We start from the raw sequence: 17,443 nt of genomic DNA, 5'->3' as shown, positions 1-17,443 counted from the left end.
AAGTTAACTCATTCATAAAACGCACATTGTGTTGAACGCCAACACTTGGCCCACAGTGCTTATTAGGAGAAAGAAAGGAAACAGAAACAGAGTCGTTCATCGTTCTGTGTGTGTTCTATGAACAAATAAACCACACACACATAATAAAGATGATTAAAGAATTCCCTCATGTGACGAGATTTCTCATTTGGAGAAAAGCTGTATCATGAGAATGAGACAGCCAGAAGCCAGTCAAGCTGTGAACTATGGCATGGCTACTATGAATGACAATACAGCAGTGTACAAGGCATTATTATTGGAAGTGCACATTAAGTGCTTTAGGCCCACCTTGCAATCCAACCTACTGTGGTGTTCCCAGCCTGAAAACTGAAACTGAAAATATCAACACCCCAGCCTCCCTCGAACTTCCCACCCACCAACAAAAGGAATCAAACATAAAAAACTCAATCCCGTATGACACTAAAGACCCACAATTTTTCACCCAAATGTTCCGAGTCACCCCAATAAGGCAATCCAATATAGAGTTCACACAGAGGAAGTTAAAGCTGCAGTTCCACTCACGAACACACGCATCCACTTGACAATCCACCTGGCGTCCACTCCTGTGTCCCAGTACTCCACAGGCAAAATGTAATCCTGTCAAAAAATGCAAATGTTAGTTCATTGATTAGTTTGCCTCCCAGGTTTGAATGTGACGTCACTCTTTCCATCCCCTGGCACACAGCACCTGCCTTGCTTAAATACACGCCCCCCATTGCGTTTGTTCTTACCATATAATACCCAGGACATGATGAACACTAAGATAGATGATGATGATGTATGATATATAAAGATAACCTGTATATGTTCACATTGCACACGATGACAGAAAGTTTTCTTTTCTTCTTCCTGATTTATAGTGACACGCTTAAGGGCATCTCTAGATCCAGTTGTGGAACTATGTGGCCATTACAAAATTAATGTTAAAATCTCATTTCATCTGGTCTCGTTCTTGTGGACCCAATCCTGTGCATGGTTTCGTCCCATGAGCTGGGAGACACCCCTATCCATAACCTTCTTTTCACTTGTTCCTTTTGAAGCACGTGAGTTTATCAAGTTATTAACATCTTTAAAATCTACTGTGATACTAAAAAGTAGAATTTTCAAGTAAGACTGCGATGGAAGTGTAAATGTTTTGAAGGTGACGCTCGTGCGCACGGACGCATGCTAATGAGTCGCTCCCATGTCAGCTCCGTTCAGTAACAGACGAGGCCTGCAACAATCTGAGTGACACACACAAGATGTCGCAAACTGCCAGAGGCGTTCACACCGACATGGAGCCCGACAACCACCTTCATCCCCCCGCCCCGCACATGATGAAATCTATGCTCTGCTGACAGTCATGCCTTATAATAGTCAAATCTATGTTTTTCAGGATGAACGGGTTACTCCAGAGGACAAGGCCAAAGCAAGCGAGTGATCTCTTGACATTTTAACTCGGGCCCTCTAGCTTGTGCTTTCTTGCACATTTTGGGAGATTAGCTTGAAGCCAGAATTGGCTTTTTCACATATGTTACCTGTCATGTTAGATTGGAAGATGACAGTGTCACAGACCAGGTATGTGAGCAGCCAGGATGCTAAAATGGGTCAGGATTGCATTGAGATGACATAATCCCTTTGGGCTACTGGCCTTTTTGCAGGAGATGAAGGTTTGGAAGTGGATTTTCAACTGCACACTCAGCATGCGGCCAGCCTTCTTCTGAAATGTTGATAGTATTGTCGCCACGCTGTGTTGGTGAGGCCTAGACTGCTGTAAGCTTCTTTCAAAACGTCTGTGAGCTGTGCTTGCTCAGAACGTTTTTCATTTGCAGTGACTGACAGGCCATAGTGACACCGTGTGCTGCATGTGATGTTGTACCTGCCACATCCCTTTGGTGGCTTAGGGCAAACAAATGGTACCTGTCACAAGTAGTTACAGCTCTGTTCAGTCACCTGCCGTTCATGGCTACCCCTCAGATGCCAGCTGAACTTTTCACTTGTTCATTTTTAAATGCTGCTGCTACCAGGCGGCACTGACGGATTGAAAGGGATGGAGGCATTCCTGGCATTTTTATCAACTTCCTGTCATCATGCAACTGCAATATCTGTGAGATATTCTCCTCAAGCCCTTCATAGTAGGGGTAGAGCAGTACGCCATCACCACGGTTCTGTCCCTACCCGGGTTTAAGACCACGGTTGGTTTCATTTTGTGTAAGGTAAAGTAACACTGCTTAGCTTATGTGTAGGGATGCTTCGATTAGGGTTTTATGCTGCCAATTCTGATACCGATCATTCATGAGTGAGATCGGCCGATACCTATCACATGGATTAACTGTACATTTTTCAATGTCAACCATTGTCAATGGGAATGTTGTCACTGAAAATGTGGAATTTACGGAAACAAAAAGTGTGTTTTTTGGGAATTTTTAATCAGATAGCCATCATGTCCCAAATGAATGTGGAAGCAGGTGAGTGTCAATGTGAGGCAACAAAAATAATGGAATCAGTTTGGCGCAGATGTAATATGAATCTAAATGTAAAAAATCTGTGTGAATGTTCTTCAAAGGTGCACAATGAATCATCTTTTGACAACAAAAAGGCTGTTGAAATGTGTACTGATGGACTTGCAAGTATTTGCATTGGGAAGGTAGCGTATGTAAAGTAAGGAATGTACTGCAATGATGTGTTCCAGGTTGAACTGAAGATGAAGTACAATGACCAGCACTGCAAGAGCAGAGGTCTTCTGCCAGGCCATCGCTGGTATGAGATTCAGGCTTACCGAGCTCTAAACCAAGCCCTGGGAAGGTAAATCTTGTCATTCAATATATTTTCATTGAAGTCTAGTCCCCCTCATTTCATCCCAGATGTAATTCAACCTACAGTACCTTTGCACATTCCTTTCAGGTGTATTCGTCACAGAAATGACTGGGGGGCCCTCATTCTAGTGGATAACCGTTACAAGAATAATCCCAACAAGTACATCACAGGTACAATCATCCTTTTTCGGCATCTATGCCTGATTTCTGTCGACAAAGTGCACAGTGTATCAAATTCAAATAAGATGATGACGAAAAGTGTGATGTGCATTGTGACTCTCAGGTCTGTCCAAATGGGTCCGCCAGCTTGTCTACCATCATGACACCTTCAGTGGTGCCATGCACTCCCTTGAAACCTTCTCTCAGGCACAACAAAAGTGGTCCCATGCAGACTGCCAGCTCTCTGCCGTCTCCTCCCCAGGGAGCCCATCAATAACAAAGGATTCACCAGCTTTGCCGAAGCCCTTGGATCGCCTTGATTCATCTCACACACCAATGAAAGCTGGACTGGAATCACCAGGTGACTATCTATACTACCACTATACACTCCAGATAAAAATTTTAAGATCAGTTGAAATAGTTCAAGAATTTACATTTTGCACTGTAGGATTTTAAGGAGGTTCTGAGTAGAGTTTCAAAATGCAAAAAGAAGAAATGGACTCCCAGACAAAAAGCAATTTATTGCAAACAAACATTAAAGTGAAATAGGCTGTTCATCAGCTGACCAAACATTTAAAACCATAAAGCCTTTAAAAGGCAAAATGTTGGCAAAAATGTGCCTTCAATGTGATTTAGTGCGAGGTATTCACACTGTCATGATTTCTTGATGGTAAAGGTAAAAAAGCACTTTCTCTTTGAACGCGGTGGGATTGTTGAGCTGCATAAGCAAGGCCTCTCGCAGCGCACCATTGCTGCTGAGGTTGGACGCAGTAAGACAGTCATTTGAAACTTCTTCAATCATCCTGAGGGTTATGAAACAAAAAAGTCAAGTGATAGACCCCCAAAAAATGTCACACCGGCCCTGAGCCGGAGGATCCCATTGGCTGCCCGTCAAGACACGAAACCATCCTCAGCCCAAATGAAGGTTGTTACTGGTGCCGAGTGCAGTCCAATAACTATCAGACGGCACCTACCAGAGAAAACTTTTAAGAACAAAAAATGGGGTCTTCATCAATGCCACAAAATTGGGCATTTGGAATTTGCAGGAGAGCACCAAACATGGGACATTGGAATGTGAAGAAACTTTTGTTCTCTGATGACAAAAAAATGTAAGCATGATGGTCCTGATGGCTTCCAACGTCACTGGCATGACAAGGACATCCCACCTTAAATGTTTTCCACGCGGCACAGTGGAGGGGGCGCCATCATGATCCTTCAATGGAACAATGGAGCTTCAGGTTGTGAAGGGACGTCAAACAGAAACTGGCTATGTGGAGATGTTGCAGGGGGCATCCCTCATGACTGAAGGCCCTTGTCTGTGTGGTAATGACTGGCTTTTTCAACAGGACAACGCTGCACTTCACAAAGGACTTCTTCCAGAGGAATAAGCTCACTCTTTTGGACCACCCTGCATGTTCCCCTGATCTAAATCCAACTGAGAACACTTGGGGATGGATGGCAAGGGAAGTTTACAAAAATGGACATCAGTTCAACACAGTGGATGCCCTCCGTGAAGCCATCTTCACCACCTGGAGCAACATTCCCACTAGCCTCCTGGAAACACTGGCATCAAGCATGCCCAAACCCATTTTTCAGCTGATTAACAAGAATGGCTCACAGCTACTCATGACTGACTCCTTTTTTCAACATTTTATTTACAGCCTATTTCACTTTAATGCTTGTTTGCAATAAATTGCTTTCTCAATTTTTTTCAGTCTGACTCCCATTTCTTCTTTTTGCATGTTGAAGCTCTACTTAGAACCTCCTTAAGATCCAACAGTGCAAAATGTACATTCTTTTCAACTGGTCTTAAAGTCAGGAGTGTATATAAACAGCTATCTATTTATTTCTATAGGTAGAGTGGGGGAAATGATTGATCCCCTGCCGCTTTTGTATGTTTCCCGCTTTACCAAGATATCAACAGTCCATCATTGTTATGCTAAGTTTGTTTTCACACAGAGAAAGATTGTTAAAACAAATGTAGAAAAAATATTAAGTAGTTTATACATGAATTTATATTTGACTGAAATAAGCATTTGATCCCCTGCCAGCCAGCAAGCATTGTGACCCCCACAGAGCGCTTATACATCCATGAAACACACAAATGACTTGTGTCCCTTTTAAGAAGGTACTCCTGTTCTCAATTCATTATGTGGTCACACAAAATGGTCACACAAACCATTCACACCTCCCCACCACCAAAGAGCTGATGCCAAGATTTTAGACCTGCACAAGACTGGAATGGAGTAGAAGAGCATCAACAAGATTGCAGACCTGCACAAGACTGGAATGGAGTAGAAGAGCATGAAGAAGAAGCTTGATGAGAAAGAGAGCGCTCTTGGTGCAATTGTTGATCAGTGGAAGAAATCCAAGATAACAGTCAATTACCCTGGCTCTGGAGCTCCATGCAAGATTTCACCCTGTGTGGTAAGGGTGATTGGGAGAAAGGTGAGAGAGCAGCCCACAATGACAACTGATGATGTCAAGGGAGTTGGGAGCACAGTCAGCAAGAAAAGCATTAGTAAGACACTTTTCTGTCATGGATTGAGATCCTGCAGTGCCTGCAAGAAGACACATGTACATACCCGTCTGAACCTTTGACATGAAAACATCTGAATGATTCACACAAGACTTTGGAGAATGTCATGTGGTCACATGACACCAAATGGCGCTCTCTAGCATGAAATAGACATGAATAAAGTATTGACAATGAGGTGTGTGTTTAACAGAAGACCTACAATGTTGTGAAAAAGTGTTTGTCCCCTTCCTAATTTGTTATTTTTTTGTCACACTTAAATGTTTTAGATCATCAAAGAAATTTAAATATTACGCAACACACTGAACAATGAAATGAAACTTTTTATTATTAAGGGACAAAAAAAAATCCAAACTTCCATGGCCGTGTGTGGAAAAAGTGATTGCCACACTGTTAAAACATAACTGAGATTTATAGTGATCTGTCACTCTGGGGAAAAAGCCATTTCTAATACTTTGGCACTCCAGCAAACCACAGTGAGAGCCAGTATCCACAAATGACCAAAACATGGAACAGTTCTGAACCTTCCCAGGAGTGGCCAACCACCAAAATGACCCCAAGAGCACAGTGACAACTCATCCAAGAGGTCACAAAAGACCTGAAAGCCTTGCTTTGATAAATGGAACCATGAATTCTGCTGTCTACCAAAAAAAATCCTGAAAGAGAATGTCCAGCTATCTGGTTGTGACCTCAAGCTGAAACCAACTTGGATTCTGCAGCAGGACAATGATCCAAATGATCCACACACCAGCAGGTCCACCTCTGAATGGCTGAAGGAAAACAAAATGAAGACTTTGGAGTGGCCTAGTCAAAGTCCTGACCTGAATCCTATGGCGATGCTGTGGCGTGACCTTACAAAGGTGCTTTATCCTGGAAAACCCTTCAATGTGGCTGAATTACAACAATAGTGCAAAGATGAGTGGGCCACAGTGCTGTAAGAGACTCATTGCAAGTTATCGCAAACGCTTAATTGCAGTCGTTGCTGTTAAGGGTGGTTGCAAGGTTTAGGAGGCAATCACGTTTTCACACAGGGCCATGTAGGTTTGGATTTTTTTTCTACCTTAATAATAAAATGTTTAATTTAAAAACTGCATTTTGTGTTCAGTTGTGTTGTCACGAATATTTTAATTTGTTCAATCTGAAACATTTAAGTGTGAAAAACGTGCAAAAATTAATAATTATCGGACCGATATATAAGGAAATTATGATGTCATACCGATAAATCCGATAACATTAAAAATAGCTCAAATAATGTACTTGCTGATAATTTAAAAAAAACATTCCAGTGAGGCAAGATTACCTGTACTGTGTGGGTGAGTAAATCAAGCGCTCCTTTTTTTCTCCTGCCTGTGACGTTAACAGCCTGTCGTAACTTCTCCTGAGCTCACTTGTATACAAACATTCACTTTCCGAGGAAGATATTTTGTGTGCTGGTTGTACCAAATGCTCCGCTATGAAGGGAAAAACAACCCATGGAGCACACAAAATCTTATCAGCCACCTGAAACGCCAGAACCGTGGCGTTTGAAAAGCACAAAAGGTTTCCCACAGGCATCACACGGGCTGCTCGGAGCGTGTGCCCGAAACCAGTACACCTTGCTGGACCACGCCATCCGTAGCGGTACACCGGCTGCTCGGAGCGTGTGCCCGAATATAGTGTACTTTGCTGGGTCACAGCAGGTTGCTCCCTCCACTCTACAGTCTGGTTCTCCTGATAATAGTGATGTGGTAGTAGTAATGTATTGCAATGTAATAAAAATTATATGTTGGAAAGGGAGAAAGTAAAGCATGAAAAGGTGTGCGGGCGTGTCATGAATGGCATGGTGAGGTTGTTGCGTTGCCGTGGTGACCACATATTGTGTGGTTGTGTTGAGTGGAGGTCTGCTTCCCACCATCCATGTTGTGTTGGGGGGTTGGGTGCCGTGTGATGCGTTGATTGGCTGGCCCGGTTCCAGTATGGTCCGTAGTGTGACAGATGTTGGACTGTTGCTTTGAATTAAATCTCCTTCACCTTTGTTTGAGCTTTATTGAGCGCGAGATCATTTCCACTACGCCTTTGTTGTTGAAATATTAAACCTTGGCGCTCTTGTTCCATCCGTAAATCATGGCATTTGGAGATTTGGAGTGTTGTGTGCATATTGACTGAATTATTTATCAACTTTTCCCAAATGAAAGGGTGATCATCTTCATGTGTTTATACAACATGCTTTGACACAGTTCCATGTACTTGGTGGCATGCAACAATACATTTTTCCTTTTTTTAAATTCATACTTTCTTGATTGTCTCAATACTAAATGTTAGATTTTTTTCAAACCGAAACCGATAACTGTCTGCTTCTCAAGACTGATATATCGATAACCAATAACTTTTTTTACATCTACTTGTTTCAAATTTAGATTTAACTGTAGTTGGTGCACACGTGGCGGTAAGAAGGATTGGAAAAAAATTTGATTTGACCAACTGTACCTGCTGATTTTTTCTAATCAAATATCATGACATTACTACTACCACATCACTACTATCACGAGAACCAGTATATAGTATAGAGTATAGAGTGGAGGGAGCCACCTGCTGTGGCCCAGCAAAGTGCACTATATTTGGACACATGCTCCAAGCAGCCGGTGTGCCACTACGGAGGTCAGGAGAACCAGAGTATAGAGCGGAGGGAGCCACCTGGCGTGGCCCAGCAAGGTGCACTGTATTCGGGCACACGCTTCGAGCAGCTGGTGTGACGCCACAGAGTTCTCTGGTAAACCTTTTACACTTTTCAAACACCACGGTGCTGGCATTTTTAGGTGGCTGATAAGGTTTTTTGTGTGCTCGATGGGATTTTTTTCCCCTCATTGCGGAGCATGAAAATCGCAAATATTAAAATTTGCTGATCCAGTAAATTTTCAAACAGCTAAAATTATGCATAAAGCAAACAATAACTTGCTACCCAAAAATGTCATTCAACACTTGAACAAGAGAGGTGAAATATGATCTCTCAGGAAAAAACTAAACTTAAAACACTTATATGCGAGAACAACGCTAAAAACCCTCAGCATTTCAGTATGTGGAATGAAATTATGGAACAGATTGAGTAAGGAACTCAAACAAAGCACCGAGATGAGTGATTTCAAGAAACATTGCAGACAGTTGATGTTTGCAAAATACAAGGAAGAAGAGTCTTGAACCACTGTGGACAAAATCCTATGTTTAGTCACTGCAATACTCATTACTCTTCATTCTTGTGAGTTCATTGTCAGTACTATTATAACTAAGTTCAGTTATGTCTATTTATATAAACTGAATATTATTTATTTATTATTATACTAATTATGTGATTATTACTTATTATGATTGAGGAAAAACCTTGACAATTATATTACTACTTTGTTACATTACCTTATCATTTTCAATTGTATCATTTTCCAATGTATGAACTGCTAAAGACTACATTGGAATACAGGAAGTGAAGAAATGAATTTCAATTGATGTAAAATGGACGAGGGTTAGGACTAAATGAGCTTACTCCTTTTGGGCATGTGGAAGTGCAAATTGAACTATGTGATGCATTCCATTGTAACTTGAAGGCATGTTCAAATAAAATTAAACCATTATCCTTAACATTACCATTTGGTACAACCAGCACACGAAATGCCTTCCTTGGGGGAGCTCAGGGAAAGGTACCACAGGCAGGAGAAAAAAAGGAGCGCTCACGCAACAGTATGGGTAATCTCGCCTTGGAGTATTTTTTTTTTTTTTTATCGGTTATCAGAGCTATTTTTAACATTATCGGATTTATCGGTATGACGTCATAATTTCCTCATATCGGCCTGATAATTATCTTGTACCCCTAATACGTAGTTTACAGGCCAATACAGCCATCATGATTTGTCTTTCACAGCTTCACTCGATCACGTGTTTTGAAAATATTAAAAAAAAATCATCACTATTCGTGCTTAACTACGGCCCGGTATTAGCCCACAAATATATTATTATATTTAAGCAAATTTTACATACTTTTACATACAATGAAGCATTTTCAAACATAAAATGACTGAAATGAAGTGAAATACAAATATCAGGCATTCAGTAGACAAACTGTACTCACTCATTCAAACACAAAGGCTTGCACATCTACATACAGTAGCATCACCATCATATTATATATGAAATATATATAATATTTTCACAGGTTAGTGTGTGTGTGTGTGTGTGTAATTATAATGTATAAGTATGCAAGTAAAAAGCAGCAGGCTGCAAATGGCCCCCAGGCTGCACTTTGTACACCACTGTATTGAAAAATATTCTTCATATGTGCACGTTTTTCATTTATCTAAAAATATACATTTTGTTTTCTTGTTGTAGAATGGCAGAGGACAATCAATGTTGCTCTCGCAGTGCAACCTTTCCAACCGAAAACACCCGTGAACGACCTACATTTGACCTCAGGTGAGACGAAAAAACATGTAGCGTCCTGCTGGCAAACTCTCATAATAGAAAGCAATAGAAAAAAAAACATTAAAAAAATAAAATAATAAATATCTTATTAATAATAAAAATAATCCGCAAAGTCAAAATAAAGACGTCATTTAAAATGAAAAATAATAAATTTATGACATTGATAATAAAAATAATCTGCAGAGTCAAAAATAAAGATCACTCCTCCACATGCAATACAGATAACAGTTATTAAATTGACAGAAATGTCAATAAGATAAATAAGAACAGACTACGTAGTTTAATAACATGACAAAGTATGTGCATGTTCTAACACTTTGGGGTCCAGGCTACATTTTAACATTGCTAAGTACTATATTAAGTACTATATTCAGTGGTGTGAAAAAGTATTTGCCCACTTCCTGATTGTTTTTTTTTTTTTTTTGCATATTTGTCACACTTACATATTTCAGATCATCACACAATTTTAAATATTAGTCATTGAAAACACAACTGAACCCAAAATGCAGTTTTTAAATGAAAATCCAAACTTACATGGCCCTGTTTGAAAAAGTGCCGCCCCCCCTCCCACCCCTAATCTGAGATCTATTGGTCTGGAAAAGGTTATAAAGCCATTTCTAAAGCTTTGGGACTCCAGTGAACCACAGTGAGCGCCATGATCCACAAAAGGCCAAAACCTGGAACAGTGGTGAACCTTTTGCAGGAGTGGCCGGGTAAGCAAAATTACCCCAAGAGCACAGACACGACTCATCCGAGAGGTCACAAAAGACCCCACAACATCAAAAAACTGCAGCCCTCACTTGCCTCAGTTCAGGTCAGTGTTCATGACTCCACCATAAGAAAGGCACTTGGTAAAAACGGCTAAGACTAAAACCACTGCTGAACAAAAAGAACATTAAGGCTCATCTCAATTTTGCCATAAAACATCTTGATGGTCCCCAAGACCTTTCGGAAAATACTCTGTGGTCTGAAGAGACAAAAGTTGAACTTTTTGTGTGTCCCATTACATCTGGCGTAAAAAGTAACGCCGCATTTCAGAAAAAGAACATCATACCAACAGTAAAATATGGTGGTGGTAGTTTGATGGTCTGGGCTGTTTTGCTGCTTCAGGACCTGGAATACTTCCTGTGATAAATGGAACCATAAATTCTGCTGTGTACCAAAAAATCCTGTAGGACAATGTCTGGCCATCTGTTGGTGACCTCAAGCTGAAACCAACTTGGGTTCTGCAGCAGGACAATGATCCAAAACACACCAGCAAGTCCACCTCTGAATGGTTGAAGAAAAACAAAACAAAGACTTTGGAGTGGCCTAGTCAAAGTCCTGACCTGAATCCTATTGAGATGCTGTGACATGACCTTAACAAGGTGCTTCATGCTGGAAAACCCTCCAATGTGGCTGAATTTCAACAATTCTGCAAAGATGGGTGGCCCAAAATTCCTCCACAGCGCTGTAAGAGACTCATTGCAAGTTATTACAAACGCGTGATTTCAATTTTTGCTGCTAAGGGTGGTTATTGGGTTTTGGGGCAATCACTTTTTCCCACAGGGCCATGTAGGTTGTTTTTTTCTCCCTTAATAATAAAAAAGTTTCATTTAAAAAATGCGTTTTGAGTTCAGTTGTTTTGTCATTGACAAATATTTACAGTAAATTTGTTTGATGATGTCAAACATTTAAGTGTGACAAAAATGCAAAAACAAATCAAAATCAGGAAGGGGGCAAACATTCTTTCAGACAATTGTATGTTATATATGTTAACTATGTTATATATCCTAATTACTACATAAGTTATATATGTTAACTATGTTATATATCCTAACTACTACATAAGTTATATATGTTAACTATGTTATATATCCTAACTACTATATAAGTTATATATGTTAACTATGTTATATATCCTAACTACTATATAAGTTATATATGTTAGCTATGTTATATATCCTAACTACTATATAAGTTATATATGTTAACTATGTTATATATCCTAACTACTATATAAGTTATATATATTAACTATGTTATATATCCTAACTACTACATAAGTTATATATGTTAACTATGTTATATATCCTAACTACTATATAAGTTATATATGTTAACTATGTTATATATCCTAACTACTACATAAGTTATATATGTTAACTATGTTATATATCCTAACTACTATATAAGTTATATATGTTAGCTATGTTATATATCCTAACTACTATATAAGTTATATATGTTAACTATGTTATATATCCTAACTACTATATAAGTTATATATATTAACTATGTTATATATCCTAACTACTACATAAGTTATATATGTTAACTATGTTATATATCCTAACTACTATATAAGTTATATATATTAACTATGTTATATAACCTAACTACTAACTATGTTGTATATGCTTAGTACTATATATGGTAAGGCCTTTGGTGTTATACATTTATTGCAGGGGTTGTCTTGAACCGTTCGATACCGTGGTCTCGGTTCGGCATGTACTCTGAATCCAACGATACCGTAACCCAAGTCACGAATGTCACATGACATCATTCAGCTTACATCAACGTCCACTCTTGATTGACGTGGCAAAGATGAAATTCCCGCAGGCAAGAAGCAATCAGTAGCTCCTGTTGTTGCTCAAGCCGCATGCAAAACTGCATTTTGTGATCCAAATTGTGGGTAAAAGAGGTCATGGGTAAGATGCCTATCCTTAAATTGGCAGCAGCTAGTTCCATTCCAAAAGTCAATTGTTTATAACGCCGTGCACGCCCTGAACTCTATCATGGAAATGTGTTTTTCTATACTTACTTGTTATTGTTGCTGTTGTTTTACGATTAATTGAAACATCTCATGGTTTAAGTTTTTTATGTGTTGCCTTGACTTTGGCTGTAGTGTCATTTGAATAATTGTCTTGTTTTATTTGATAATTGTAATGTTTCATAGCAAACTGGATGTCTACATGAAGCGTGGGAATAATGAATGCTATGTCGTTTGATTGAAATACTGTAGTATTTAATCTATCAACACAACTGTTGATGAATTGCAGTATGTGTCATTAGCTTTATTGCTGTGTTGAATTGAATTATGGATTATCTATTTTATTATTTACTTCTTTACTTCTTTTACACATACTCGAACTCAAGGTGTTGATCATTAAAATCGCCTGCTCTAGTGACTGGCTGGAAAGAAAACCTGCATTGTCTCGGCCCGCAATGGCACGAGTTTGACACCCCTGATCTAGAGCACATTTGTCAAACTCGTGCCATGGAGGGCCGAGACAAAGCAGGTTTTCGTTCCAGCCGGTCACTGAAGCAGGTGATTTTGATGGTCAACACCTCCTTCAATTTGAGAGAAGGAGCTCATCAATTAAATCACCTGCTGAAGAAACTGGTTGGAGGGAAAACATGCAGTGTCTCGGCCCTCCATGGCACAAGTTTGACACACGTGGTCTAGAGGCAGAAGTCAGGCCCGTGTTGGCCATGATGGATGTCTTTGCATCATTTGGCTATTGGCTCACCTTTCCCGCTCTCCTTCTGCAACCAAACAGCTGTTTATGCTTTGAAAGATTTTATATTTTAATGAATGAATGATATGTAATTATTTTATTTTATTATTTATATGTCATATAAATAAAAAATATATATATAAAATATAACAAATGTACTAAAAATATCTACATTTTTTATATTTTTCTATTGTAATATTTTTTTAAGTAAATTAATTAAATTAATTAAAATAAAAAAATTTAAAAACATAATTTCTGTAATATAAAATATAGGGGTGTAATGATTAATTTTAATAAAGATTTGAGTCGTAGCACGATTTGTGGTTGCCGATACGATTCAAGGACGACATTGGCTCATTTAGAGTAACTTTAAATTGATTCAGTAACTTCTTAGCCAAAAATGGCTGTGAAATACCTGAATAATGGACAGTGCACATGAACTCATGTATAAATGAATTATGGATGTATACAAATAAGTAAACAACAGTTAATAGCAAATGCATTCAAGTGAATGCATTATTTGAGTAAAGTGCAACCAACACTTCAGGTTGAATTAACAATGAATAAATTAACAAACTGTTACATGTGTAACGTTTAACGTCTATCATTAAAAGTGCTACAAAAACACATCCATATAAAGTCTGCCGTGCTTAAATCCAATGCTTTATTTCATAGTATCGATGCAACAGATTGATTACCTTTTAAACGATGTTAGATCAATATATGTCGTCCGGAATGGAAACTTGCTGAACACAGATCACTGTAGTTGGATCTGAGGAATTTAAATCGATACATGGATGTAGTGGATGAATTGTTACACCCCTAAACTGCATTGTGAAATCTTTCAGTCTCTTGTACTTGTAGAGAAACAAGAAACGAGCGAGGGGCATGTCCTTCAGTCATCAGTTGAAGTTCCAGCCAGTCGATCCAAAGGAGAAAACCTTCATCCTAATTTGGAGCTTTCACATTCAAACACAGAAAGCGACGAGGACCAAAGTGTCTTTTGTACCCCTGAACTGTTTCATCATAAGGCGGAGGAAGGCGCTTCCTGTGAGGATCCGGCGCTTTCCGGGAGGACTTCTGGAGCAGAGAGCCACGTCCAGCAGTCAGAAGATCTTTGTGGATCGGACCTGGCCTCAGGCAGGCTTTGTGAGGAAACGAGTTTGATGGAAAAGCTGGACTTATGTCAGAGACCAGGAGAACTGGTGAGGAACAAGATCAGGCAGACGGGTAGTAAGCTTCGTAGGCTTTCCAGGTCCACACACACACAGAAGATAAGTGACAAATGATCCGCCTCAAAGCGCGGCCCACGGCTCCATTTCTACTCACGTTGTAAGAATCCAATAAAACAAGAAATATAAACAGGAAAAGTTGGCAAGAAGGTGTACAGTATGTCATGAGAAAAGTTCACACTAATACGGTGGGACATGTTTCTGTGTATGCCGCTCAGACTGAATGACATAAGTCAAACCAGCCATTGCACGTTTTGTAAAAATAAAGGATTTGACATATTTTTTCTCCATTTCGGCACTTTTTTAGTAACATTTTTGTGTTTTTGTTATTAATCCGTTCCAGAAGGTCCAACTAAACCGAACGTATGAAAACCCAGGCAAGTTTTCCCACAGGAAATGATGTACCAAAGCCTTATATTTTATTATTTTTATATTAGAAAAATGTCAATAATGTATTTGTCAAGAGCTCCTCTCATTGCACAAACTTTTTCCACAGAGAGCCACAGTATATATCGGTTAGCCTTTAAGAACATGTTTGAAGCCATAATAAAGTAAAATTCATTCAACCCTGTCTTTTTCTTCTTTATTAAAAAGCTTTCTTATGATTTCATATTTTTGTGGCAATATTTGAGCTCATGTTCAAATGTTCATTAGGGTCACAGGGGCATGCTGGAGCCTATCCCTGCTGCCTTCCGGCAACAGGCGGGGTACACCCTGGACTGGCCGCCAGCCAATGGCAGGGCACATATAGACAAACAACCATTCACACTCACATTCATACCTATGGACAATTTAGAGTCACCAATTAACCTAACATGCATGTTTTTGGACACATGCACGGGGAGAACATGCAAACTCTGTGTGGAGTTTGCATGTTTGCAGGGGAGAATCAAACCGAGGTGTTCCCAATCTCCAGACTGTGACTATGTGGCCAACATGCTAACCACTAGGCCACCATGAAGCCAACAAACAATAATTCATGCACCCGGAACGTGTTCACAGCGTTTGACTTTTTCTGCATTTTTATGTTCGACTTTTCCAAAGTGGAAGCAATTGTGGGGTTTTTTCCATTAAAATTCTACACATAACACCCCAGAAAACAATGTGGGGGAAAAAAAATGTTTTAATGTGAAATATTTGCAAATGTATTTTAAAAAAAAAGTAAGAAAGGACATGTACACAAGTATTCACAGCAAACTGCGCTCAGGTGACGTTCATATTTCCACTGTTTGTTTTTTTTTGTTTTTTTTTTAAGAAATTTGAATTTTAAAAAAAAATCACAAAAAAGTTTTCATGTCATTATGGGCTATGGGCTACAATCAATTGAAATGAATGAACTTAAAAAATCCAGATACATATATTTATATTAATATAAGTTCATTCAAATGAACACCGGTATATTAAATTAAAAAGAAAAAAATACGTTTTCGCAACGTCATGGAGAATTGTGTGGTATTGATAAAAAAAAAAAGTAAATTAATTATTGAATGGTGAATTAAAATTAAGTAATTAAAAAAACACATCAATACAAATGCATATATTTATATAAATACAAGTTTATTCAAATGCTTAAGTTTCATTTAAAAATGTTTTAGTAATGAATAAGTTACTAAATTAAATTATTTTTACAATCAAAATTAATGAATTAAAAAAATAAAATGCAATGCATATATTTATATCAAAAGATGTTAAAATAGATACATTAAATTAAAAAGAAGAAAATTCAAATTAATATTTTATTGTTTTACTTATACCGTATATATTAAATTAAATGTGTAAAATTTTTGCAATAATTGCATAATATGCAGATTTCTCTCTTTAAAAACTCCTGAGGGAAACCTATATAATACATATAATAACCTATAATAAATCTCTGTTAATAATAAAGCTTTATTGGCACTCTAGGTGGTAAAAGTGCTGATGATTTTTTTAAAAAATTTTATTTATCTTTTTTTTCGGCCTTTGACTTACAGAAGAACATTAGTCATTTTTGAAATTATTTCTTATTGTGTGATAATGTGTATTATTTTTTAATTATTTGTTTCTTTGTCCCTACCCAGTCTTATCCACAGAGGGCGCTCTAGAGACGACAGTTGTTACAGTACTGAGTTGGGGCACCTGTGCAGGCTTTTTCCTAAACTCTGCATAAACGTATGCAAAAATATCTATATATTATTATTATTATACTATTTTATTTATTATATTATTATACTATTATCAAGATATATACATGCATGTATACAAATGTTAATGAATATTTCCTTTATAATATATTAATTTAAACAAACAATTACAACATATAATATGTTTTCAATTATGTGTAATAATTATTATTATAAATTAAATGTAATTTTTGTGTAATGTACAAATGTACAAATCCTAAAGCCTGGGTACATAGGAACAAAATGCATATATTATACAATCATGACAATTATTTATATTTTTTAAGTTTTTTATTATTATTATTATTTGCAAACAGAGTGTGTATTTACAACAGGGATAGACACACACTCCTGATCAAAAGAATTTGCATTTTGCACATTTGGATCTTAATGAGGTTTTAAGTAGAGCTACAATATGCAAAAACAAGAAGGTGGAGTGAGACAAAAAGCATTTAGAAAAAGTCATTTATTGAAAACAACAATTAAATTGAAATAGGCTGTTTATCAGCTCATCAAAAGTTTAAGACCATCGCTCAAAAAATAACAAAAAAATCGCAAAACCAGAACAAAAAAA

The 17,443-nt window shown here is 38.0% G+C and overlaps 1 protein-coding gene across 4 annotated transcripts in view; it reads left to right on the top strand.

The window, feature by feature from the left end:
* brip1 (BRCA1 interacting helicase 1) overlaps positions 1-15,259 on the top strand; it is a 48,952-nt gene extending 33,693 nt beyond the window's left edge. For 2 of the 4 annotated variants that reach the window (XM_054795103.1, XM_054795106.1), the window contains 5 exons: positions 2,711-2,823; positions 2,923-3,005; positions 3,118-3,354; positions 9,883-9,966; positions 14,340-15,259. In XM_054795103.1, coding sequence (XP_054651078.1) covers positions 2,711-2,823; positions 2,923-3,005; positions 3,118-3,354; positions 9,883-9,966; positions 14,340-14,764 — 942 coding nt within the window. In that variant the 3' untranslated portion in view covers positions 14,765-15,259. Of the gene's footprint in view, positions 1-2,710; positions 2,824-2,922; positions 3,006-3,117; positions 3,355-4,339; positions 4,646-9,882; positions 9,967-14,323 lie in introns of those variants that run through there. The other 2 variants (XM_054795104.1, XM_054795105.1) reach the window with 2 other exon arrangements.
* The last annotated feature ends 2,184 nt before the right edge of the window (positions 15,260-17,443 follow it).

This window comes from Dunckerocampus dactyliophorus, chromosome 12, assembly GCF_027744805.1.
Source record: "Dunckerocampus dactyliophorus isolate RoL2022-P2 chromosome 12, RoL_Ddac_1.1, whole genome shotgun sequence".
NCBI lineage: Eukaryota > Metazoa > Chordata > Actinopteri > Syngnathiformes > Syngnathidae > Dunckerocampus > Dunckerocampus dactyliophorus.
Note: the sequence above shows the minus strand (reverse complement) of the source record. Positions and strands in the feature narration are given on the sequence as shown.